This window comes from Platalea leucorodia, assembly GCF_965183815.1.
Source record: "Platalea leucorodia genome assembly, chromosome: 6".
In the NCBI taxonomy this organism is placed as follows: domain Eukaryota; kingdom Metazoa; phylum Chordata; class Aves; order Pelecaniformes; family Threskiornithidae; genus Platalea; species Platalea leucorodia.
The window spans coordinates 56643759-56671274 of NC_138828.1; the positions used below are offsets into that span (position 1 = coordinate 56643759).

The 27516-nt window shown below is 38.0% G+C and overlaps 2 protein-coding genes across 7 annotated transcripts in view; one reads left to right on the forward strand and one right to left on the reverse strand.

The window, feature by feature from the left end:
• Positions 1–3416, forward strand: part of LNX1 (ligand of numb-protein X 1) — a gene marked incomplete at its 5' end in the record, with an annotated part of 68665 nt that extends 65249 nt beyond the window's left edge. For both annotated transcript variants that reach the window (XM_082314795.1, XM_082314796.1), the window contains 2 exons: positions 2370–2528; positions 3236–3416. In XM_082314795.1, the coding sequence (XP_082170921.1) occupies positions 2370–2528; positions 3236–3371 (295 nt within the window). In that variant the 3' untranslated portion in view covers positions 3372–3416. The remainder of the gene's footprint in view (positions 1–2369; positions 2529–3235) is intronic.
• A 1407-nt stretch (positions 3417–4823) lies between these two features.
• The window catches only part of FIP1L1 (factor interacting with PAPOLA and CPSF1), a 42192-nt gene continuing 19499 nt past the window's right edge, over positions 4824–27516 (reverse strand). For 3 of the 5 annotated variants that reach the window (XM_082315382.1, XM_082315381.1, XM_082315384.1), the window contains 8 exons: positions 25365–25458; positions 24136–24289; positions 18697–18723; positions 18073–18127; positions 16469–16524; positions 10832–11051; positions 5893–6030; positions 4824–5145 (listed from right to left, as the gene is read on the reverse strand). In XM_082315382.1, the coding sequence (XP_082171508.1) occupies positions 4998–5145; positions 5893–6030; positions 10832–11051; positions 16469–16524; positions 18073–18127; positions 18697–18723; positions 24136–24289; positions 25365–25458 (892 nt within the window). In that variant the 3' untranslated portion in view covers positions 4824–4997. Of the gene's footprint in view, positions 5146–5892; positions 6031–10831; positions 11052–11848; positions 11992–16468; positions 16525–18072; positions 18128–18696; positions 18724–24135; positions 24290–25364; positions 25459–27516 lie in introns of all 5 variants that reach the window. The other 2 variants (XM_082315385.1, XM_082315383.1) reach the window with 2 other exon arrangements.

A 27516-nucleotide genomic window follows, 5' to 3' on the forward strand; every position in this document is an offset into this window, starting at 1 on the left:
GCATAGCCGACGGATGTCACACCGCCACGTTTATACCTTCTATCCCATAGGATGGAGATAAGGAAACATCAGTTTAAAGGTGTAACCACCACCTAGCCACTCCTAGTCTGTCAAGAGTCAGTCTGGCTACGGCCAGTGTGATGGGTTGGACCCAGCTTGCACCAAGCACCCGCGCAGCTCAACACCCCCAGCAGGACAAGAGAAAAGAGGAAGAATGAGAGCGAGAAAACCCATGGGTCAAAGGCAGGGAAGTCACTCACCAGTTACTCTTGTGGGCGAAACAGACTTGGCTCGGGGAATTTAACTTAAAACATTTAATTACAAATTTGGGTATGGGGAACCAGCGACGACAAACATGTAACCACTTGGGAAAACCCTTTCCTCCCCCTTTCGCACGCTCAGCTTCCCCCAGCGCCTCTCCTCCTGCCTTCCTGGTCTCCACCGCCCTGTTGTCACAGCAGGCTACACCCCGTCCCCTCAGTGAGCTGACAGGCAGTGCACGGGGTTGGGGTCACGACAGCGTAGTTTCTCTCTGCTGCTCCTTGCTTGCCATGTGGTTCCTCTGCTCCGGCAGGCAGAACAATCCTAATGCTAGTACGCCGTATCTATTTTACTTAAATTTAGCATATGCTTTGACAGCAAATAGGTACTTCTGCTTTCTGGACTGATGGAGACGGTGTAACTGATAACCTTACAGACTGTACATACAGAACGCACGTAAGCCTTGTTTGTCTTCCCTGTTTTCTTGTGGCTTTACCTGCTCAGCTATTTCTTTTCTAAGGCAATAGGATTTAGCTGATCACCTTTCAATTTCAGCAACGTCATCCTTAAGGCAGGGAGCACAGCGCCGGGCAGCAGAGACCCCTGCCCCCCAAAACCAGGACTAGGTAATAGCACTAACGGCTGAGTCCTGGCATCGCTTGGTCATGACCTTGATAAGTACCATCAAACATAGAGGGTTTAAGTGATTTTGCACATTGAAGAAGTCCACAGATGGTAAAGTAATAATGCCTGGCTGCGAGGACAGAACCAAATGTCACCTGTTTCTTACATTAGCGGCCAGTGAATTCTTGTGCAAATATTATATACCTACCATCCTGGCAGCAGGTGAATATTTGTCGGTCCTGAGGGACTAATTTAGTATTACTATAAAATCCTGCTGTGAAACACAGCCAAAGCATTATTTGACAAATAAAAGTTCAACAAAGCCAGACACGTTGGTCTTTAAGATAGTTATTTATCTTTCTACAGAAGTGTGAGCTGTTTCTAAGAAACCTACAGAGTTTCTGAATAGAGCTTGTAGCCGTTGCTTGCTGTAGACCAGCCCATCACTTCAGATTTGGAATAGCAAAAGGATTTTCAGGCTCTTCAGTCACTCTTGGGTACACCAATAATGAGGAACGGGCGAAGTACTAAGCACAGAAATTTCGGTTGCTGTGTCACTAATGAAATTAATCTTGTTTTTCCTGCTTGGTTAAAAAAAAAAGAAACAAAAGCAGGTATTCAGGTTATTAATGTGCTCAGAGCAATAGACAACAGGTAGGAGTCCAATAACCTTACTACTCTCACTTTCCCCTGTTCCTTGTTTCAGCTAAGCTTGGACTCAGCATAACTTACAGTATCATAAAATAGATTTAAAAGACAGAGAAGAAAGAGGCAGATTTCAGCTTTTACCATAAAATACTGCGTTCATCGTTACAGTGAGGACAAGCTATCTTCTTGTCAGCAGTCTCAGTACTCCAAAGCACTGACTGACACGGACAGGCTTCTCCCATCTTCCGTGCTGCCACTCACCATGTTACTTGACAAGAAAAGCTCAGGATCCCTTCTTCCACTGGCACTCTTTCTTGCGTCTGTGATTTTTGGAATTCCGGCTCGTTTCATCGGCCTTGAAGTTTTTTTAGCTTTGACATGCACCACAGTAACAAGTGCCTGCCTGCTTTTGACACAGGTAATCACATACAGGCTCTTATCCGGAAAATAAAATAAGTCATTGGACTGTACAAGGTAGATGAAATAGCCTCTGGAATGACGGTTTACAAACATTAAATCCATTTTCAGCTCAGTGTTTTTCTCCATCACTTTTAATTGCAACTAGGTCATTTGCATTAATTCTTACTCTATGAAACAATTTATTTAATATTTTAACCCCAAGATTACCTAGTAATTTTACTTTTAGGATAACTGGTTGTGGAAAGCAGCACGACAAAAACAGAAGGGAAGTGGAGGTGTCTGATGCAGTGGAACTTTGGTGCTATTTTGCATCTTCAAAATACTCTACGGGCGTATGAAAAAGCAGATTCATCATTAATGATTCATCAGAATCTAAAGTTAACCGTATGACATTTAATTAGACTGGTTTGTTTCAGGTATTTGTACAGCTGCAAAGATATTGTATTACGAAGAAATACATCTGGAAGTCTTGGCTTCAGCATCGTAGGAGGCTATGAAGAACATACTGGGAACAAACCATTCTTTATCAAATCCATTGTTGGGGGAACACCAGCATATAATGATGGCAGGATCAGGTAATGATAACTATCTAATGAAAAGTAGCATTTAAGTAAGTCTTCCATCTAGTTCATTTGTGGTTTTCTTTTTTAAAACAAGTTTTCATGAAGACATTGCGGGGCGGGGGGAATAACTCACTCGCTGATACAGACCTAACTATGACAGATCTGGAAACAGGACATAAGTGTCCTGAACTCTAATAGATTTGCCTTCACAGGAGAATGTTTTCAGATGTCTAGCAATCACTAGTATATGAATAAGTATAAAGATAAGTCATTTTGATCTCTGGGGTAGTACAAAGCGTGCCAGTGCAGAGAAGCTTTCCCATATCCCCAGCTCAAAAAACCCCCAGCTAACCACCCGAGAACCTTCCCTGCAAACACCAATCCAATTTACGAGAGTAAACGCAGAATTGTGGAGCAAACTTAAATCAATTACAAAGTCTTAAAACATAGTTTCTTCAGAACATGGATCATTCCCATCTGAAAGAACTATATCCTGTTTTCTTTCAAATGTCTAATTAATTACAAACTTGTAAGGAAAAAAAACAAGTTAATTATTTTCACCTGCTTTATTCCCTTATTCATGAACAGTAGTTAGCCAGAGAAGGAATGCTCATTTCTACCTCTTCCTCCCAGCTTAAGGACACGCTTTGGCATTTGCAAACACTTAAGATAAGTCACCTTGTTTAATCGCTCTCTCATATTTGCCTTTGGTTTTTCAGATGCGGTGACATCCTCCTCGCTGTCAATGGCAGGAACACATCAGGAATGATGCACACCTGCTTGGCAAGGATGCTCAAAGAACTAAAAGGAAAAATTACTCTCACAGTTGTGTCCTGGCCTGGCACTTTTTTATAAAACAAGTCTTCACGGAGAGTATGACAACTAATTTAACACAGAAAAAAAGAAAAAGGAACATCAGTCTTTGCTTTCTGGGGGGTCAAGTATGTGTTTATCAAGAAAAGGTTTGTGAAATTTCAACCTGCATGTCAAGAAAAGTCAAGTTTAGGCAAAGCAGGGACACCCGTCAGAAAATCACTTCAGAGCGATTTAAGGTACAGACTTCAGTCTTTCCTTCCCCGTGTTCTTAAGAGAGTTTTTTTGTTGGTTTTTTTTATATACATATATATATTTAATGCATTATAATAATAATGAAATTTAAGGAGCAGCAGCTCCTGCTCACCCACTTTATTTTGATTTACAAAAAGAAATCCTTGAATAACTTATGGAAAAATTTCTTGCAATTTTTCTAGTTGCAAAATCAGGTGAAGGTTTTTATGCAACGCATTAATAGCACTTTGATTATGTGTACCTTTTCATGGTCAGCATGAAGCTGGTATTTTCAAGACTTTCAAGTACTGTTTGTTAGTCTGTAAAACTGTGAATTAAATTTCTAAAGTAATTAAAAATAACTGTAACTGTGTGCTTGTACAGACATTATTTTCATCCAAACCCAAATGACCTAGTTTCCCTGGTATGTTTTGATTAATACTATTAAATCTAGGATTTTTATATAGAATTCTTGTTTTTAGGGAAGTACACTGCACCCTGCTAATCCCATCAGGTAAGGCTTCTAAATAGCACCCTGACAGGGCAGCACAATTTCTGCAGGACTGCCATGCCAATCACACTTGATACCATTCTGGATGGAGTAAACCTGAAAGTGTGATGGTCTTACATTTTTCTTTAAATAGTTCTTTGCCTTTCTCTGCAAACTACCCATGTTCCAAAGTCTTATTTTTTTCCTCACAAGCTAGCAATGGGAAGAGGCTATGTTTGTTAATCTTTATCATGTTAAGGACAGCTGTTTCCCTAGAACAAAGACTAAAATGAACTTTCTCTTAAGCCCCTGAAAAGCTGCAGGGATGATTTTATCCAGCTTAATTCGCCCCTATGCGCCCACACAACCCAGACACAATTACCAAGTGTGTGATCACCACACTCCGTGTTCCAGCAGACTACGAACAGCCAGCACCTTTCCCCGTCTCCCTGATTTTTTTCATTTCACCTTAGTACAAGGCTCTCGAAGAGTCTGCAGTTCCTCCCTGTCCCTGTAGTAAAGGGCGACCTTTTCAAATACGAACTCCAAAAGCTATACTAAGCCCAGGCTGTTCCAGATGTTGGTATATAATAAAGTGAACGCACACTGTTTCTAAAGTCAGTAAAAGAACGACCTTCCCGTTGGCTTATGAAAAAAGGAGACAATTTAATACAAAGAACTTAAGCCCTACGTATACTGTAAGAGCATAAGCCTCTAGCTGTAAGATGTTTTCTCACTGTTTCCTAAAAGACAAAGTCAGTCCAGGAATCTTAACATGAAAAATTCATTCTTTTATTTTCAAAAAAAACCAAAGTTACCTTTGATTTCAAACTAACAGAACAAGATTAAGAGCAAATTATTTTAATACCCAGAAAAATAACAAGATTTATAGTAATCTATTTCTGGCACTAATATATATGCAAGTAGGCAAAAATCACACAAGCCTATTCCACAGGGGCAGCTTCAGTGTTTTCCTGTTCAGGAGCAGGTTCACCGCTGGCTTCTTTTCCTTCTTTGCTTCTTTTGGATTTTTTGTGTTTGTGCCTTCTGTGGCTGTCCCCTTCTTCACTGTCATGACGACGTCTGCTGTTACTAAATAAAGAGAGAGAAAAAATACCTCAAACAATTGCATGACACCTCAGGCCCCATTTAATTACAGAGCACCAAAAAGACAGCCTTTGCATTTGTATTTGAAAACTGGCACCTGCTCCTGCTCCAACCCATGTAGGATTTGGATGTCAGCGCCAAACTGAATTTTTCATGGAATGGTACCCACATCCACCCATCCTGTACTTTCTGTTGGGAAACTGGAATGATTTTTCACATTTGTAACCCGTATTCTAACAGCAATACTTTTAATAATGCCATGTTCCTACTGGCATCCCTTAATGGTTTAACATTCTTATTGACCCCGTTCCCTGGCCTTAACCTTTATTTTTAACTTAAAAAGGATCAAGTTGAACAATTTCTATCAAGTGACCACGAGGGTTATTTTACTTCCTAAGAATCACTGTTGAGTGCTTATGTTAATGCTGCTGAATGTCAGCTTCACTCCACCTCCTTCTGACCCAACATTTTTACCCTTCTTTTCCCAAATTCGTAACTTCTGTTCACTAGCTAGGACTGTCACATACATCATTCAATATGAAGTTACCTGGGGCCAACATTGCTTTTTGTCTGTCCACATTTTATGTGGCAGACTCGTTCCAAGTAGTACATCTAAGTGTTTACAGTCTTTCCGCAAAACTCCAGTTTGTTTGGGGTTCTTTTAAAAGTTTACTTTATTTTTTTAAACTGGTCAAGTCTTTCGTATCCTATTAAAAAAAAAAAAAATCAAACCTTCGAGATGACTTGTGTCTAGTCTCTTCTTTCTCTCTGTGTCTCCTGTCTCTGTGTCGGTCTTCTTTCTCTCTACTTGTTCTATGGCGGTCATAGCCTCTTTCTGCATAGTCTCTGTATCTATATCGTTCTTCATCACTGATTAAAAAAAGAAGATATTTTCAGGACAGTAACACCAAGCAGTATATGTTAAAACTAGAAATTCTTACACATCTTCAAGATAAATGACAGAAAAATCTTAATGTTGTTTCTGGGTTTCTAAACAAGATCCACAACATGTGCTAAAAGGCCATTAAAGCCCTTTACCTTCCACGCTAGACTTCTGTGCCTAATGCAGTTTTGAAAGGGGATTGTTCAATAAAAATGGAAGGAAAAAAGAATACAACAGCGTCACATGAAGCTTATACAGGAGCTATCAAGCGGTTGGTTAGTTTAAACCTGTATCTAGCTGCAAACGAAGTACAATCCCACATAAACTTCAGTAACGTTTTCAGATCAGTGTGTGTAACACTCAACACTTATCAGCACACTTTTTGACTATTATACCATTCGGGTAAATTGAATTAAATTGGTACAGGTTATCTACTTACTTACATCAGCTTCAAGAAAGGAAAGCTAGGTGCAAAGAGACCGACGGTAAAACATACTCATGTTTCGGGTTGCTTTTAGAATTAATTTCCCTCCAGTGCCAATGCTGTCTCTACTTCTACTCCTCTCTTGGATTACCACGAGTGCCGCCCTGCCACAATGCTGGTAAAAACCCCCAAATATTACAGGCTATACAAGAATTTAAAGGCTTTACTTAACGTATTTTCATATTTTGACTTGATGAAAAGGGCAGTTCTAGGAGTTTAAGTGATATTTTAAAAAAAGATAAGAGCAGTACCTATAGTTAGCCAACACCCCTCAAATGCTGCATCAGCATAGCTTAAAAAGGCATGCTCATTTGATCATTTCTCTACCAAGAAAAGCCTACCGCAATATAGTATCCAGTGTCATTTAACAATGAGACTTCAATACAAGTGAACTTACTGTAACTATTTATATATCACATCAAGTCTTTGTAACCCTAGTTTGGAAGATCCCTACCAAGTCCTAAAGAAAGGCGCCATGTGAGCAGGCTTTCTGAGGCAGTAATTAAAACAGGTAACCATTTAGATGCTATGAAGCTGACAAAAGCCCAGTGTTCCATGCTTCCAGTCCTTGCCAACATTTACCATACCAGAAAGCCTCTTCCTGAGGCCCCTGACAACAGCAGAACAGCCCAGACAGATCACGCAAGGAGAACACCTCAAGCCCAAAGAGATTCCTCATGTCCTGGAGCAGTGAAAACTTAAATCTGAACAATTTTATCTGCCATAACTTGGACCCTGTGGCCGTTTCCCAAGTGAAGACATTCCACTAGTGATTATTACAGCTATGCATGAACACTCAAGAGTGAGAAGGGGGAATGCCTGAAGCAACAGCACTAGTCTTTCTGTGAAAGTCTGTATGATTATATCATGAAGCAAATTTCAAATATTAGCAATTCAAGACACTGTAGAGAAGCACCAAACACCCCGCAGAAGATAGATACAGTTTTTCTAAGGGACATTAAAAGTACTCACACATCAAAATCAGGAAAACTACAGCTGTTACTAAAGAACTCAAAGTTATGATTTGTCACCGAGTAGTATGACTGCATTCATTAGTGCCTGTATTGCTATAAAATCTTGTAACATTTGTAAGATTTTATAATGCACTTATAACTACAGAGCTGAGAGTAAGCTGATCAAATCCTGCGAAGAACATTTGTGACAGATGACAGAATCACAGAAGGGCTGAGGTTGGAAGGCATGACTGGAGGTCATCTGGTCCAAACCCCTGCTCAAGCAGGGCCACCAGGACCACCAGTTGCCCAGGACCATGTCCAGATGGCTTCTGGATATCTCCACGGATGGAGACTCCACAACCTCTCTGGCCAACCCGTGCCAGTGCTCAGTCACCCTCACAGGCATCATGCCACTACCACTTCTCTTAACTACTGTCCCCCTCTTAAGACACAAACTAAATTCAACTGCATTAAACACTTTTTAAAGACTATGTTAAATCTAACATGTCTTTCCCACAAGAAGACCCTATAACACAGGCACATCAGCTTATAAAACATGAAGGCAGTACAGCCACAAAACATGAATTCTGATCATACTACTCCACGGCCAGCTTAAGGCACCCTAGGTTATAGTCCAGGGTGTGAAAATAAATTCACTTGCTCCACTGAGATGTATAAAACCCAACGGGTAAACTAAAGCAGCTGGGGGCGGCGGGAAGGGAGAAAATAAAGGCCAAACCTTACAATGCTGAAATCTGGAGTCCTATGCCTTTAACCTGTTTCTGTTTGTATTGATCTTTTACCATTGTTTTACCCTCAAGTTTCGACTCTACTATCAGGGGAAGGAGGCGAGCACAGGGGAGACATTTACAATCCAAGTCCCTTTCTACTGAGCATTTCTTCTCACAAGAAACTAACTCAAGGCTTCAGGGAAAGGGGTAAAACCAACAATTAGAAGAGTTTTCTTATCAAATGTCATAGAAAGATGAAGGTTGGTATCAACTGCTAGTTTCTATGACAAGTCTATCTATCTTCTCTATAGCCACCCATTAGGTAGTTGAAAACCACCTGTAAGAACCCTCCTCATCCTTCTCCTTTCAAGGTGAGGAAGTGAACTCCATTCCCTTAGCCCCCCTAACCACGTTGTCAGCACTCCACTGGACTCTCCAGTCTGTCAATGTCTTCTTTTTCATACCAAGGGTCCTGCAACGGGGCACAGTACTTTGCACATGGCACCAAGTGCCAAGGAAGAGGGGAGTAACGGCCTCATCCACCTGCAGGCTATACTCTGAATGCAGCTCAATGCATTTTGACCTTTATCGCACATTGAGTGCCGAGTCCTGTTCAATTTGCTGTCCACCAGGACGCCAAGTCCTTTCCTGTAGCTGCTTTCTAGACAGAAAGACCCTCATCTGCTCTGCTGCACGGGATTACGGGGTTCCAGGACCCCAGAAATACAGTTGTTGGGTTTTGCCTTTGTTTCCCCCCCGAATTGCTAAGGAAGAAACACAAAATGGTAAGGTATCAATCAAATTCCAAAGTTGACATTTTTAGTGGTAACTAATTGACTTGAAAATATCAAAAAAGAGAAAAGAAAACATAATCTCGGCAAAAGGGACAATAGCCCAAAAAGAACCGCATCTTCTCAAGGGGGCAGAGTGAGATCCATTGTAAAAATGCACAACTTCCTCTGAGAATAGCAGCGTAAAGGTGGAATATAATACAAAGACAGCTGAAGGTTCATTTTTAAAATACATTTTGGTTATACTAATAGAATAACAATAATTCCCGTTTTCTTACAATTTAAAGAAATACTATAGCACAAATACAGGCTTTTTATCTGGAAAAGCACCACTAAAATCATAGAAAGCAGTCATTTCTGAGCAGTAAAAAGCTAAGGATTATGCTTACTCCAAATCTCACCCCAGTGTCGCTTAAGTTTAAACAAAGGGAATTTAAATAAAAGTAGTGCATCTGTGCAGTCACTAAAATAGTTCACATTCTCTTCCTCATAGCTTCTTTCATTTTATTTTCTTAAGTGCATGGAATTGAAAATAAACCTTCTTAAAAAAACACATTACGTCTGCATGTTCTGCTTAGCCTCTCCCACCTTCTCTGTGACTCCCAAACCAAGTTATACGAGTTAAGGGCCTCCCATTTTCTTACACAGCCATGTGGCAACAGCTTTGCTACAGATGGTGGATAATTTAGTCACATAAAAAAGACGAGGCCTGCTCTTCCCCCTCCTTTACAGATAACTGGCAGCAGCACAGAGATTTCTCTAGGCCTGGAAGCTATTAAGGTTCATTTCAAGCACCCTTGAATGACCAGGCTTCTTTCTGGCCTTCAATCAAGCTGTCTGAGAAACAGATGTTTAGATTGGTCTTGAGTTCTCAGAAACTGACCCTGGAACATAGCACATGCACACAAGAGAGGACATCACCACATCTGCATACGTGGAAAATCGCCTAACTTGCACCCAGTTTGGGTCTGCAGCAACCAATCGCCATGAAAAAAATGTCATCTCTCAACTGAAGTCATGTTGACTCTGGGTCCTCCTATTCCCCACAGCGTAAAACCACTGGTAAAAATAATCCGCTTAATAGCTAACATATATATTCTGCAAAAATTGAAACTTAACAAAAAACACCGAGAAAAGCATCAAGACGTTTGCCCCAAAATACTTAGCAACTAATGAGCAAAGTAAATTTAGATAAATAGACCTCTGCTCTATGGAGTCATAGTGAGCTCAACATTAAATGCTTTGCACTTGTGCACATGAGCATAGAACAGTTGCAGCTGTTTTCTTTTTTTTTTTTAAAGCAACTAGTGAGTTGAAAGCCAAATAAATTATCTGCCATTATTTTCATCATCTGCCTGAAAATGACAAAAAGTTCTTGACCTTGAAATAATCGTTTTAAAAAAGACAGGACAGATTATTATCCAGTCAGTGCTACTGACCAAACTCATCATTTTAGCAGCTAATAACACAATTAATTAAGTTCAAATGTAGCACTGAATTGGCAACTAAGATTCATTTAGTACTTCTACAGATTTTTCTAGACCTACTGATGTCAGGGAGCTGGATATATCACTCACACACAGGGCTTAAATCACACCTTTAACCTGAAAGCACTATGACCAGTCTGGACATATACTGTTGTTTTTACGCTTCTGTTTTGCATTTAGAAATTTAATTATGGTTTCCAAGAGAAAAGGGGGAAGGGGAGAAAGCCACACCCTCTAGCTCTTTGGAATATGCACTATATTTTAATGTTGAAGTATACTATTTAACACAGAAACAGGGGTCTGAGCAGAGTTACAGCATGCTTAAGACATTTCACTAACCTGTTGAACACGCTTGGAGTTGGACTGTGATCTCGGTCCCTTTCCCTGTCTCTGGTACGTTCTCGATCTCTGTCTCGGTCCCGGTCGCGATCCCGATCTCGGGATCGCTCTCTCTCACGTTCCCTATCCTTCTCTCTTCGTGCATAGTAATCCCACTGTTTGCTGGTGTCCATAAGACTAGACCATGAAGGAGCAGAACCTGCAAGGTGCGGAAAGGTGACTAAAGAAAAAGACGTGGGTATTAGAAAGAACAAAATCAGATACCATATGAAAACTGTAATACTACTTATGCATGAAAACTCAGACGTTTGTCAGCCTCCTCCAATGACATTTTCCAATCTTCCCCTTTCACATAAAAGTAAATTCTGAGCAAACCCTGCATTTTTTCCATGATGCTAATAAAGGCACCTGGCACTCATTTAAATACTCGTTATGAAGATGTATAGAACCAGGATATACACCACGAAGACTGTCTAAATCCTTTTGAAAAAAAAAAAAAAAATTGTGCAAAGATTTGCTGTAAGAATCTGATTTTATGTGGTCAAATGGCTTTGTTTTGGGGGAACAACAAAACAAAACCAACCAGAAATCAGAACTGCCTTTGAAACTCAGTGGCTCTGAAAGTACAGTTCAGAAAAACAACGAAAAAGGATGCTTCCAACTTTAAATTTAGATGCTACTATTTTTATGTTTTGTCCTTTAAAATCATTGTACTTAAGATATAATATTAGTTACAATGTTCTCATTCACTAATTTATATTCTATACTGTGCTTTGCCCTACTTTTCTGATTACAGAATGTAACAGCAACTTTAGAAGTATCTTCCATAAATTCATTCTGGGGAGAAGAAATAACACTCCCGCTTACGCTTTGTAGGATACCATTTCTAATGAATACCCAGCACAACCACTATTACCACTAAGATATAATAGTTTCAGAAAATTAAGTATATTATCTTAATCTAAAAGATGACATGCTTAAGAAGTTAAGAACTTCAGAACACTGTCTCAGAAGCTTTTTAGGTAACCAGCAATGGGAAGAGAGAAGGGACGTGCTTCTCCATTGCTTTCTGCCAACTCCAATGTAATAAATAACTACTACTCTTAATGCCCCAACTGTTCTGTCCTGCCCTCCCTCTCCAGAAGCCCCGTGAATGTGTCCTGTTACTGAGAAATAAGGGCTGTAGTATTTAACTGGAAACAGCACTCTCTAGTGGACTTACAGTACAGAGGACTTCCCACTTTCTGCTTATCTGCTTTGCTAGCCAATGATAACATAGCCTTCAATAAATCGTTTGTTTTGAGTTCCACTTCATTATCTATAATATGAGAACAATATTCACTTGACTCCATGGTGTCACGAAGAGACATTAATAGTACAATTAACACAAATATCTACTGAACAACGTAAAGTGCGTTACTGATGCTGTATTTAATACTGTTAAGTTATAAAACCAGTAGCTTCTCCTGACGGCTACATTCAGACTGCCTTGCCTACAACGTCTGGGGTACGCCTGCCCCAGAAAGCTTTGGCAGAAGCTTAGGACAGCAGTTTGCCAAGCGTCCAAAGGAGGAATACAAAAGACCTTTAGAGCAGGCAGTGGAGCAGGAAAAAACACTTCATTGTTAAAATACATTTGCAATGAAAAGCATTATAATTCTTTAAAAAAGCATTTATATGAGGTTTTGCCTCTAACAAAATGCTTGACACTGTTTCACTTCAGGGCTACAGAGGAAATGAGGAGTTAACAGAAAAAAAAAGACCCTGATACAATAGTATGTTGTTCATTATACTGCCAAAACCTGAAATTCTTCTAAGTAAAGCAGCCAGAAATAGCAAAAAAACAGCTGGACTTTAAAGACTGCTAATTTCCTTGACTTGCCACTATGTCAACAACATACGTATGGTCTACGAGACTTGAATACGCTGGCTGCCAGAATATTCTGATCTTTAGTGTAAACTTACGCTTAACTTTAAATGTATACTACAAAACAATTATTCTTATTGATGTTAGTATAAACTTTTATGATAAATTTTGGTTACTCCCTCACATCTGCAGTAATTCTCATCAGACAGAAGTATGTCCTTTCCACCCCAATAACCTGGGATAAACTAGTTATTTGATACTCTGCACGTTTTTGTATCTAGATTTTCACCAGTAATTATTCATAACACACAAGAAGCTTACTTTCAACTATGAACTGGTGCTGCATTTACTACTTAGGGTGAAGTAATTTGTCACTTTTAGTATTTCTACATGGATTATTCCGATAATTTCTACAAAAAGAAAGACACTTCCGAAGTTTAATTCTGATTTTATTTTTGAAACAGAAAGAGAGGGAGCTTTGAACAGTCAATAGTTTTGGAGACTTAAGTCCTGTTTTGGAGACGGTTTAAAAATCTAAAGCTGTATGGTGTCACAGTATAAGGCAAACTGTTGATACATCTTCTTTGTGCCTCAAAAAATACTGACTCTCAAACTGTTTCTGTAATGCTACATTTCTTGCAAGTTCACAGGATATAAAGAACATTTAGAACACAGAAGAGAGAAATGCTTGAGGAAAAAGCGAACAAGCATACCATACGAGTTGCTTCACTAGCAGACCAAATGCAGTGCCATATATTGACAGCTCAATAAAATTCAAAGATCTGATAGCAAAGGTAGCACTGAATTGTGAAAGGATTTAAGAGCAAATTGAAGAAACTGCATTGATGCAGTGGAGGAGCACAAAGACAACATAGATATTGTTGAAGCTGCAAGTTAAGAATATTATTTTACTATGCAACCTTCCTAATGGGCTTGCAGTGGGAAACATGCCTGACGACTAGGGAAAAGACATCGAGGCATGAGATTAGCAATTTGAAGAAAGGCTAGAGCCTTAATCAAGGCTGGTATTTTTTGCAATGCATTCCATATGCTCATCTTCCCCTGCAATTTTGACAAAGCCATGAAACGTACAGACTGGCAAAGAAGACAATGGGTTGGAGATTCAGTGCTATCATCCAAAGCAGCTAGTAAATAAATATACTTAGCAACTCTTAATTAAAATGATCATCTGTACCCTACTGTGCAGCTGAGCCCTCAATTTACCTAAATTCTGATGCCTGGAGAGCACTGGCCAGCGATCACATTGTGAGACAGGGACTGTGAGAGTAAGATGCTGGCCAGGAAAACATCTTTCACTAAGAGATGAACAACAGCAATAAAATGCCACTGAGCTTCTACAGATCCAGAAATCCGTATGACAGGCACAGCTTAAGAGACAGACTATTTGCTTTGTGCAGCAAATACGAAAGCTTTTGCCGCAACAGGGATGCCAGGCACACTGGGAAGACAGACGCAGACTGGGAAGACGGGAGCAGACTGTGCTCCTTGGTCTCCATAACAATACAAAGGCAAACATATTTTTTTAACCCTGCTGAAGAAGTTCAAATTCAATCTTGCCATGATCACAGTGACAGTCATCTTTTTAATATTGGTACTGCAATAACATAAGCATGCCGTCACCTCTGAAGGTCAACATAAAACTTGGAGATACTCTTGTCTCCCTGACAATACTTGACAGAATAGCAAATCCTAACAAAAGAGATTCCAAAGTGAAAAACATTCTAAATTGGAGACTACGTATTAGATGCCATATACATATTAATGACTGTAAGACTGCTTTCCTTATGACACTCTGCATGGCTTTAGATGTTGAAGCTTCAGCAAAATAGTCACTTGGGTATCCTAGTTGTCTGCCTCAGCTTTACCTTTTTACTAAAACTCCAACAAACACAGTTCGATTATTGCTAAAAAAGTAGCTGCTTTACGCTGTTTGCCCACATCAAGAATTCTTGAAAACATAACAAGCTTCCATGCATGAAAGCAAACACTTGATAACTGATGAGGATCCTTTCAATGTCAACAAAGTACCACTTGTTACTCCATAAACTGCTCTAACTTCAAGAAATTACAAGCCTTTCAAAAATGTCATTTTGTATATCCTCTCTAAAGCCTTAGGAACATTGGAGAGATACATTATCTGAATCTTTGATCTGTGCTGAACATTATGTATCCCCAGAACTGGACAGACCTTTCCCTGCAATTTCTCCTCCCAGCAGCTAGGGTCCAAAAGAACAAAGAGCAAGGAGACAGAAAAGTCAGCTAGAAGAAAAGGCACTAGGCACGGGGCTGGATGACAGATGCACTGAAGGCAGAGGCACTAACTGGCAACATGCAAGATCCTGCACCTGCGTCGGGGCAATCCTCAGGATCAGCAGACTGGGTGATGGATTGATTGAGAGCAGCCCTGCAGAGAAGGACTTGGGGATACTGGTGGATGAAAAATTAAATGAGTCCACAACATGATTTTGCAGCCCAGAAAGCCAATTGTATCCTGGGCTGCATAAAAAGAAGCATGGCCAGCAGGCTGAGGGAGGTGCTTCTCCCTCTGTGCACTCTTGTGATACCCAACCTGGAATACTGCGTCCAGCTCTTGGACCCCCAGTACAAGAAAAGACATGTTAGAGCAGGTCCAGAGGAGGGCCACGAAAAATCATCAGAGAGCTGGAACATCTCTCCCAGGTTGTTCAGCCTGAAGAAGAGAGGGCTCTAGGGAAACCTTACTGAGGCCTTTCAATACTTAGAGAGGGCTTATAAGAAAGATGGAGAGAGACTTTGTACCAGGGCCTATAGTGACAGGACAGGAAAAGGGTAGGTTTAAATTGGACACAAGGGAGAAATTCTTTATGATGAGAGCGGTGGGACACTGGGACAGGTTGCCCAGAGAAGTTGTGGATGCCCCATCATTGGAAGTGTTCAAGATCAGGCTGGACAGGACTTTGAGCAACCTGATCTAGTGAAACATATCTAGTCTAACCCGCCCGCGCCGTGGGCAAGACATCTTTGACGGTCCCTTCCAACCCAAACCATTCTGTGATTCTATGTTTATTTTATCTTCCCAGCTTGGGCTAGGTTAGAAAGAAGCTGACATCTTAGTATTTTTATCACTCTTTTGGCTCAAGAAGCAGAGCTGTGCTAGGTAACAGTTCTAAACTCACTGTTGACTCTGTGGATGTTCATTTGATTGCACATAATGAAACTTCTATTTTGGTCCACTTTTACCATAAAACAAGAAAGTGATGTTTTTTCAGCTTCAGATTTTTTTCCATAACGTTAACCAAAAAAAAAGAAAGGCTGACTTTACAACAGGATAGCTGAAGATTATAGTATCTTAGACAAACAGTTTTTCAAAGAAGTACATCACTCAGGATTTCTCAATGATTGGTCTTGCTGGTTAAAATCCTGATGATATCTCGACAGTACTTGTTCTCCTGCTTCTAAATCCTACCAGTTCTTGGAAAATTCTCCCTGACTCGTGTACCGTATTACGGTGTATTATTTTTCAAAATCACAGTTTGGCAAAAGCAGCATGGAAAGATATCCAGCATACAAATAAGCAAGCAAAACAATAGTATTTATAAATAGCTGTTACATTTACAACAGCATGTACCTGTTTACAATAGTAGGCAATGAGCTTTCCTAATGAATTACTGAAAGGACCTGTTTAGTCTCTTAGCTAAAATCCTAATAAGTATATCAAACAATTTGATATAGCACTAGTCAAAATTTTCAAACCCAGCAAGCTTACTCACCACTGCCATATGAAAACGCACGAACAGAACGACCATCATAGCCAGAAGAATGTCCACTGTTGAAAAGAAAATGTGTAAAAATCCAGTTTTACCATTACAGCCACCTCCATCAATACATACATACTTTTAATATTATTCTCCTGAATTCTTACCAGCATACAGACTAAAACAAAATGGATTTAAGTCCTCCATTTTGAGCATGACTAATTAAGGAAGCTGTCTATCAACACAAATACATATATTTCATGTTTTACGACAGGAGGTGAAAATAGCATTCTGTCTTCTTTAAAACAAAAAATATCCATATCGTCAAAGCTGTTCTTTTGTGTTTTCAATGAATTTTCTATTTCAAATTTTTCTTGTATCATAAGACGTTTCTGCACAGATACTGAGCTTAATATGCAATTGCTTGAAAGTGCTTCATTCATGAAGCCATTCTCATTCTTTCTGTTAAAAAGTAGATATGCGAGCATATCTGAGAACAGGTGGACTTCAAATGTGTCGTTCTATAAATAAACTATTAAATTAGCTACACATTTTCTAAGCTGACTTCTTTCAGTGGTAGCCAACTCAAGTAGGTAAAAACCAGAAAGGTTGAAAAGGATGATATGTGCACAGGACATAATTCATACATATATAATTCCTTCATGACTTTTAGCACTTCCTACATAACTTGAATGAATTATCTTTGCAGCATTTAACCAAAGTGTTATTTCTGTTCTTAAAGGCACTTTAAGAAGTAAGTTTTGGGTTAGCTTAGTTTAAAAACAAAACAAAATGTATGATAATGAAAGGCTAATGCAACACCTTAACATGTAAAATAGGAGATTAAGCTCCTAGTTTCCACAATAAACTTGATTTTTTCACATCGTATTTCAGAAACTATATAAATATTCACTGCAAGTAAATCCAATGACCACTGCTTAAGAGTCAGAAGCAGCAGTGACTCACAGCAACTGTCAGTAGGAAATAATAAATTTAAAATATAAATACTTTTCAAGGACTGTGCTGGCCAATTTTTTTTTCTTCCTTTCACACACACACACACATGCACACACATATATATAAAAATATATGTACACATATACATATACATGTATATAAAAAAGATTGAAAAAATACCGCTAGGCCTATTAAAGCTGAACACTTAGAACAAGCACAGTAGAAATACAAATTTGATTCTGTGGAACTCTGGCATTTCCTATAGCTTACGAGGGCTTGAATCTGTGGCCAAATTGTTTATTTGCATTTATAGAAAAGGATACAGTAGCTGACAAGTATACAGTTCACTTAAATAAGCCTTCGGACTACTAAAGAATACTTTAACAATCATTACCTTGATTTTATTCTTAAGTCTTGGCACTGATATAGTGTCATAACTCAACTAAACTAATAAGTCATCAAGTAATCTACTGAAAAGAATATTAAGTGTCAGACAGGTGAGACCAGTAACATTTCTGTAAAAATACTGTAAAAATCTGAAACTGTCTCCCCACTCCCAGATAAAATCCATAGAACACTGGGCAGTGTAAGAGTCCTTACTAATTTATTTCAGTTACAGAATACTGATACATTGCTTTATACGATTTCAAACAGATAATCACCTTTCTATTGTGGGTATGAGGGAAGGTGGAGGACCGCCAGGAGGTGGTGGAAAGCCTGTAATAGTAAATTAGGTGAGGGGGGAAAAAAGGAGAAAAAAACCAACCATAAACATATAAAAGAAGTAGGCTGAGCATACAATGGCAAACAAACTCCAGAGAGTACAATGTAAAAATTGTTTCTCACTGTGTAAATAGGTTTTATTTTATAAGACTTAGAACTGCTTTCCAGCTTAACAAAGGCGGAGTATTAAACATATCAGTGCTTCAAATCAAATACCTTATCAGTCTTAAAACTACAGTAATTTAGAAGCAGAGGAAAATTCCTGGTATCTAACAATACTTAATAAACAACAATCACAAATATTTTCTGCATAGCTGAAAAAACAGAATGGAAAGAAAGAAGGAAGGACACATCTAAAACTGTCTGATTAGGTCCACTACTCAACAGCATTTTCATACATTTTCTTTTCTGCCTGGCATCAAAATAACTCAGCCTACATCTGTACATATAGTTTTGTATTTATGAACTTTTATCTAGATAACTAAAAGGAAGTTGATAAGTTGTACATCAGTTAAGTTTTCATTTCTTAACCAAATGTGGAAAAAAATTCTAAGCAAGTTTACCTGGTGGTGGCACTGTTATTGGTATACCTAAAAAGACAACAAATAATATATCAGTTATAGTAACAGTTTATGTTTATTATCTGTAGATCTAAAATCAGTTTGAGCTACCACGACATACATGATCAAGAAGAATGATAACTTATTTTCTGTGTCCCCAGATCAAGATCTCATGTTAATACCAATTGTAAGATTTTATGCAAGCCTTGTGAAATCTGGCTTTTTATATAAGTTCCTATTCTTCAGGATCTTATTTAATTAGAGACAAAAATAATGAAGAATGACTCTCGGTCTCAAGATTAGAATTAAATCCATAACCCTAAAATGTTTAATATCCAGAAAGAAACATCCCATAAAATATATTTGCTTTATTTTATATTCCGTGACTGGATGAAAGGAAAGGCAATTGGCCTCTGACCTTTAATAGCTTAGTATAGGAAATAGTAGGTCCTGATGGACAAAATATTCTAGCAACAGTAAGCATTACAGACTTTTCAGTCAATGCTATGCTACACTGCAATTAATCATTCAGATGCTACTTGGAGGGGAAAAAAAATTGTTTGGTACTCTATTTTCTTATAAATATCTGAGAAAGGAGCATCCTTTAATACAAACACATTCAAAAACTGTTCTAACTTTTCTGGTTTTCAGACCTAGCTTAGCTGTTATGAATCTAACTAAAAGCTGAGAAATTGTTCCTAACTAAATTAGCTGACCTAACAGAATATACCGCCTCAACATATAAACCTATCCCATTTGATTATGAAAGGAATGATTACAAAGTAAAAATCATTCGTACACTTTAAAGGATATTATCTTCTCATACTTTGCAAAGAGCTAGCTTTACCTCAATTGAGCACACAAAACACTGTTACATGAAAATAATAAACTGGGCTAAAACAATATCACCAGAAAATATACTACTTTACCAGGCATACAGCTCTTTCAGTTATGAGCAACTCTACTTACATTAAAAAATAAGTACTTTCAATCTAACAGCTCACTGCAAGACTTTGGGGGGCAGAGAACAGAAAACTTTGCCAAGTGTTTTCATCAGTTTTGCTATAACTGCATAAACATCCAGACAGAACAGCAGCCAGACCCACTTAAATGAAAACCCATCTCATTCCAGTTCCAGACTTCATCATTCAAAGAATATCCTAGATGTACTGGCAACCGCAGGATTAATTTTATGTGTATATCATTAGTTCAATGTTAGAACTAAAAGACTATTGTATGGCAGCAACATTTAACTACATCTACATCTTATAATGTCTAGAAATGCCAACTGCTCCCAAATTGCCTTGGCAGAAGGCGAGAATGAAGGAATATGCAAGCTGAGGAAGAGTAATCAATATTAATGTTCACTAATTGCTGGTGATTTCACTGGCATGAATTCTTGCCAGCATTAATCCTACAGGATTAAACAAACTGTGAAAGAAAATTGAGGTTGCTGTCCAATCCTGAAGATTTAAAATCTAATCTCTCAGCCAAAGTGTAAATCAGGAAACAAATTTCTAAACCGCATGAGCCATTTTCTCTTCACCACCACACAAGCTTTCCAATGTGCGCTATCGTTGTTAACAACACTGGAAATCACACAATAAAAGGTCTGATAGCGTAACATTTAAAAGACCAAACGCTCCTAATGAAAATTTCTGAAAGAAAAGGAAGACTGGGAACTCAAACTGTTGCATAGCTGAAGTATTTTCTATTCATTTTTTTTGGTTAATTGTCCACCTTAATAGATTCTTCATAAGCCTACAACACAGAAAATATATATATAAAAATATACAAAAAAATAGCTCTTAACACCAATGTTAAGTATGTAAGCTAGAAAAACATCTGAAGTTTTGTCAAATTGATTAATTTATTAGCTCTACCTTATGCTTAAAAAAATTCAATTGCTGCACTAAAAAGAGTATATTGTTAGCACTGAACATGGCTCTCACACTATGCACTGAATTGCCTGGAAAGCCATCAGCTAATACTCTTTACAAAAAGGAAGAAATACTGATTAAACAATTAATATATTCCTCAGAATTTTATCTTGTGCAGAAATACCAATAAAAATCTCATAACGAGATAAAAGCCAAATGAAAAATTTCACTTGAGAGCCATTGAAACAAAATTCAGACTGAATACAACTCATATCCAGAGACCAAACATCCAAATCATTTTAATGAATTGGTTAATGCAGTTATTATACTAAAAATAGTAGGCAAAACACAGGCATTTTTTCCTCAAAAACCTTTAAAAAGAACATTTAAAAAGTCATGATTAGTGACTATATCATTTAAGACAGAAGCTAATTTACTTGATGGTATCATAAAGGAAGAAACATTCTTCTACATTACAAGTTAGCAAGTATCACTAAAAAGATCTAAACAAAGTTGTTTTCCTCACCTTCTTCACTAACATATGAATGTGACACAAAACAAGAAACAAAAAAAATCATAAACTTCAGTTTCAGAATCTCTTAACTCTTCACTCCGCCTTCTACTAACGTCATGTATGAAAATATACTTGAAGTATCATCAGCCAATTACTACTTCTGAGAAAGAAAAAAGACTCTGAAATATTGAGTCATTTCTTGCTGTGTAGGGACTAAACTTGAGTACCAGTGCAAGAAGGTGACTTAGCGTAGATCACATCACGTCCCTACAACATGTTGTACTGCTACAAAGATACCCCTGGCCTAAACCTAAATATTCAGACTTGTGTGTCAAAAGCAATCCAAATGGCATTAGTGCAGCATTTTACCTAATGTGCTCAAAATTGCTTTCAGGACATCGTATACCATCCTGCTAACTCAAGGCTGGTAAATATTTACAGAAAACCAAGTAGGTTTTGCTAAAGGAAAGCAGTGCCATATGTGCTCCGCTTGCGGAGTAAGGAATCAAACATGATAATGCTGCCACAGCTTAACAACATACTGCAAATTAGCTGAACTGTGTAATAGCCCACAGCAATGTAATATAACTCAACCTGGTGTAAAAATTTCTTTTGCCGCAGGCTAAACTAAGTCAAATTCTGTCTCCTTTATCGCAAGATAAAAAATACACACTTCAATTACTGGGGTTGAGCAGATGTACAGTTACTTGCTAAGCCCTTGTATAAGTCTAGGCAGCCAAACTTTCCAAAGTTATGCAACAGAAGTCCAATACTTCAGAGTAATTTTTTTTTTAATATCACAAATACATGTCACGTTTTAACTACGCTCTTAAACCAAAACACATAAAACAACTTTTAAAGCCTGTTAAACAAAAGCATCCATGTTCTTCTTTAAATTACTCCAACATAGCAATAAACCAAGCAAACAAAAAAACAACACATTTTTTGCCACAGCCAGTGATCTCCTAGGAGTATTTTGAGAATTTTCTGCATTTGGCCCTTCGAATCATTCCAGGACTCGTTCCTCAAAAAAGATCTGAATTGCAAGAGTGAATGAATTCAGAACAAGAGATCTAACTTCAAAGCAAGATCCTTTTTCAAAGGGGCTTTTGGAGGATGTTTTATATTTGGAATGCTTAAATTTTCTGGCAAGTAGTCCCGGTTTAATATTGGGTAAGAGTAGTTTTTTTCCTCCTCCTCCATTTAACCTAGGAGGGATGGCAGATTCTATTTTAGGAACAGCTTTGAAGATAAAGAGCTGGCAACAGCACAATTAAAACACAGGCCTAAAGAAACCAAATCCACAGCTCTTAATCGTTATTTTCAAATCTACTCGAAGCACGGAAGGATGTTGAAGGAGACCTTCTGAACAAGTATATGTCATAAACCTGTCTGTAAACCACAAGACTGAAGCCAAACCTGCTTGCTAAATCTGTAACATATGTGGATTTCTTTCACCTGTAAAAGCTCAACAGGTGAGGGGTTTCCTAAGAACAGTCCAGTACACCCATATGACATCCCTGCACCAAGTGCCTTTGGGGTGTCTGAGGGGGTTCCTCTCATGCTTTTAATAATATACAACTTAGAACACCTTTTCTGTACCACAGTTACAATTAAAATAATTACTTTCTAAAAACTTGGAATGCATTACCTATATTATTTTATCAGAAAGGTTTTAAGGCAACTTAAAACCGCAGTTAGCATTAGCGTCACATTTCTCTCCTTTCTGTCCCCCCTGCAGTAAGGAAAATTGCCAGAGCAGTAGCATATTCTCTCTTCAGACACCCTATTTTTTATATTTATGCACAAAAACTTGGAAAAGGGCACAGAATTATTTAATCTTTAAATCTCTTCTGTTTTCTAGGTTGCACCATTTTGTGTATGACAATCACTGATGAAAGTTAGAGCTTGCCAGGCAGCAGGAGTTAATAGTTTTAAAATCATCAGCAGCAATTGAAGAAAGCAACTTCTTCTATGAGGATTTAAACCCTATAAAGCCCCGCACAAAGATGTTGCACAGAAATAATAATAATACTCTTGCATGTAAGCAAGGAAGTAACAACAGCAAAACTTTTAAAAAGATTCCCTATGCAAACAGAATAGCAAAGAAACTGTTCAGCATGATTTCAGAACAAGTCAAGTAAAGAATGCAAGGAACAAAAGCAGAAAATAAGGCTCCACCTTAAATCAGTCTCTTCAAACAAATCCTTCACTTTCCTACTCAAATACTCCCCAAAGTTTCTCCATCTATTTTCATTTCTCACTGACCATTCTTCTTAGTTCCTTGCTAAGTCCCTTTGAACTTAATTCCTTAAAATGACAACACTCAGGTAACTGCACTATTTGTGCAAATGCCCATGACACTCCCCCCAGTAAATTTCCATAAATATCAAGTTTCAGTAAATATTCAGTAAATATCAGTAAATTTCAGACCAGATTTAACAATTAGAAGAGTTCTCAAAGAGCTTTGATTCCTCTAAGATTCACAGACACAGGACGCTGGATGAAAACATCAGGTGCTAATAAGACCTCTGACTGAAAGAAAGGATACGGCACAATTGCAATTCTTACCAGACTTTTGGGAATGCATACATACTGTAAGGGGAAGGGGGAATTAAAGCTTCTGTTGCTGCTTTGACCTTAGACATCGGAGAATCCAACTTCTGACACAAATTCATAGTATGCCATACTTTTAGTTCAAAAGTTTGTAGAATGGCTTGCTAACATGTACCTCTCAACAGGATTAACAGTAGTTGAATTATAGAAAACAGCTTCTCACTTCAAACATTTTCAAGGACACAAGATCCAACATTTAGTCTCTAAGTAATTATTTACTGCTTGAGATTATGCTTACAGAGAAAGTAAAGACAAAAGTTTCTGTTTCTGCCTTGCAGATATATTTCAGAAAGGAGTAGAACACGAAATTCTGAAATCCTGCACATATAGCCAAATGTGCATGAGATGTACTGTCTCTAATTCATTATCATCAAGCATTTGATGATACTGCATCTCTCAGTCTTCACATCCTATGTAGTGCAGGATATTTACCTGGTGGGGGAATCAGAGGTGGAGCAGTACTGACAGTTGGAGGGGGTGGGAGGAAAGGAGGTGGTGGAAGGTGGGTAGGTGGAGCTCCTGGAGGGAAAAATGGAGGTGGCTTGGTAAAATTGTCTACTTCAGGATTAGATCGTTCTGAAAGAACCTGTAAAATATCAAACTATAGTTACAATTGCTATGTCAAAAGGGTAGAAGATAGGTTTCCTCTCTTTCCAGTTACAACAACAGGAAAGTATTACTTATGCACTTAAAGAGCCATATTAAGATGGTTTAAGTTCTATCTGCATCCGTACGTTCAGTGTCCCATACTTGCCAAAGACCTCTGAGGGTCTAAGAGCAGCCAGTAGGGAACAACAAACGTAAGACTGGAGAGGGAATATAAACCATCTGAATAGGGCCCAAACCACCATCTTAAGTTTATATATAAAGGAAAACATTTTAAAAATCAATATGAAAACCATGAAATAAACCAAGACTTTAAATTACTTACACACTGTGTGATCAGATGAAAAACACATAGCAGTGTTTTCAATATAAGCACTACAATCCATTATTAGTTTCATTGTTTAACCTTAACCTAAGTTGGCACGGAAATGCAACGAGGGTATCAAGCAACTTTGATTCTTCTCCACAGTTAAGTCAGGAGAGAAAAAGTGTATTCAATCTTAATGCATTTAGTTGCTTTCCTAAGATAATCCAAGCCAATAAAGACTGAAATCATAAAGACTAATCTTACAATTTATGGTAAAATAATAAAATATAATTAAAAAAAGGTACTATCAACTATTTATTCCTTCACAACTTATTTTTAAAAGACTACATTTCTCAAACTGCATACGGAGAGGCTTTTACTTTTAGCATTAGTGTCTGGCAGGAATAGGGGAGAAATGGACAGTCAATTTAAATATTTATCTTTGTCACTTAGTAAACAAAACACTATCCTATGCAGATCTACCAGAGCCAGTGCTGTCTCCTGGATTGTAAGTCTGCAAAATTGCTCATTTCCTTTCAGTAAGAAGTACACCAAAACATTTATCTTTTGAAATATATCAAATATTTCATCTTAATGTATTTCAATTAACTGCCACAACTTTCTTCCTGAACTTAAAGCTGCTTCTCTATTACTCATTCATACACACGGAAATGTTTTAATCAGAAGCTATGGGGAAAGCAAAAATGTCTTTTAGTCAAAGATAGTGTACAAAACTGCAGTATAAAACCTGTATGTTGCTGTTTTCATTAGCACGCCGTCGTCCTTCCACCCTGCTGATAGTGATGGTCTGTCCAATCACATCTATCGTGCCAGATAATCGCCTGCAACACAGGACAAACCAGAATCAACAAGCAGAATTAGAAAAGGGGAAAAGAAGAAAGAAAAAAAAAAAAAAAAAAAAAAAAAAAAAAGAAGAGAGAAGAAAGTCTTACGGACTTCTCCCATTCTAAATACCAAAAGTTCCTTCTCCTGTATAAATATAAAAGACTGTTTCTGAAGAACATTAAACATGATAAGTTTGCTGAACTATGCAAGTGTGTAGAACTAAACAATGCAGCAATAAAGACTCCTGTAGCATGAAGGCTGACTCTCCACATTATCCTTCCATCCCCTACAAGATAATAAACCTACACTTCTGTTACCAGTAAGTGAAAAAAAAAAAAAAGCAAAACCAAACAAAAGAAGAAGAAAGGAACAATACAGTGATATCACAAAAACCTCAGTAAGAAAAAAATATATTAAACAGAACTTCTCCAAAAATCTGAAGTAAAATAGTTATAAACTAATCACTAGAAGTAATTTCTAAACTGCAAGAAACCATACTGGAGGATTCCATGGAAGATCAAGCGAAGGTAAGTTAGGAGGCAGAAATAAACGTAAGCCAACCCTACCATGCATACTATCGATATTGCAGCACATACTGAACAAAATCAGCCACCATCTTTCTTATCTTGGAATACACAGTCTTAGTATCAAACAGAAAGTATATGAAACTAATAGACACTGACTCTTAATTAAATTAAACCTTGCATGAAACTCAAAGGAATCTTAGACCAACCATTCATACTTCTGTGCCTGAGTTTTCAAAATGCAAAATGTCTCTCTCTCAAACACCTCTAAAACATGTGCATAGCTAAGCACTATGTTCACCTTTTGTAAAGGAACCGGCAACAGAGCAGCACAAGATGCACCTCAGTCTCCTTTACAACCCAATCAGGCAACAACAGAACATAATGCAAATTAAGAACACCTATCTTAGAAGTAGTTAGTAACGGACTTTTAGACAACCAGGGCAAGAAAAGGTGACATGCATAAACACATTCTTTCCCTCGCAGTTTTTGCCAATAAAAATTTAAGGACTTCCCATGCAACTGTGTTTAATAGCCCCTGATTAACTTGCACAATCTCTTTTGAACACACTTTTACTTTTGATCTCCAGTGATGAGATCTGTTTCAGCTATTTTTTTGCCTGACAATTGTATTTGATGCCCTACAGTCCCTGTGTTAAAAAGAAAGACTGGGAACAAACTTTCAGGAAATTTCAGAAAAGAAATCCATAGGAAAAGAAAAATACTTCCAGTTTTAGAAGATGAGTTCTTGTATTTTTTTTTTTTATCTAGTGGACTACTAACCACACTAATACAAATAGCAGGGAGAACAGCTGGATGTTGGGATTACAGGCTCCAAGTTCTGCCAGACTGATAGTTCTGACCCCAATTGCTCAAATACCAATTCCAATGCAGCTGAAAAAGACACAGCAGACACTAGAGCATGAAGGACCAATTAGATCTCCCAGAGATAATCTAAAGTTCCTTGGCAGACTGCATACTGAGGATGACCCAAATACCTCGCCTCTGACCTTTTCAATATCTGGGTTTAGAGCTTCCTCCTAGATTTTTAAGCAAGCTCATTAAACACAACAGTTTGGAGGAAGAAGAAAAAAAGTCCAATGGTATAAGAGTCTGAGAACACATCTGCAAACTAAAACAGTATATACTATATTTGGAGAGGCTGCTGTATAACACAAGTTTAAGAAATTCTCTGCTCTTCTAACATCCCATCCTAAAAGTCAGATTGTTTCAGTCTAAAACCTGAAATAATCAACACCTGCTTTCCTAACCCTCCCCAGTGGTTTTGCACGGTATTCCAGCACTGTCGTACTTTGGATTATTATTTTGCTTTCAGTAACTAAATTGGAAATGTAGGTATTATAAAACAATTGATAAACCAACTGTTTCACTACAGGAAAAAAAAAGGACAAGTGAATTTTTGTAAAACAACAAAACTTTGTCTCAGTCTTCACTCTTACAGCTCATTTGGTTTCAGAGTTCTAAGACACTGGTCCTCCTCCACTGCTGGTTTCTTCTGTTAATTATCTA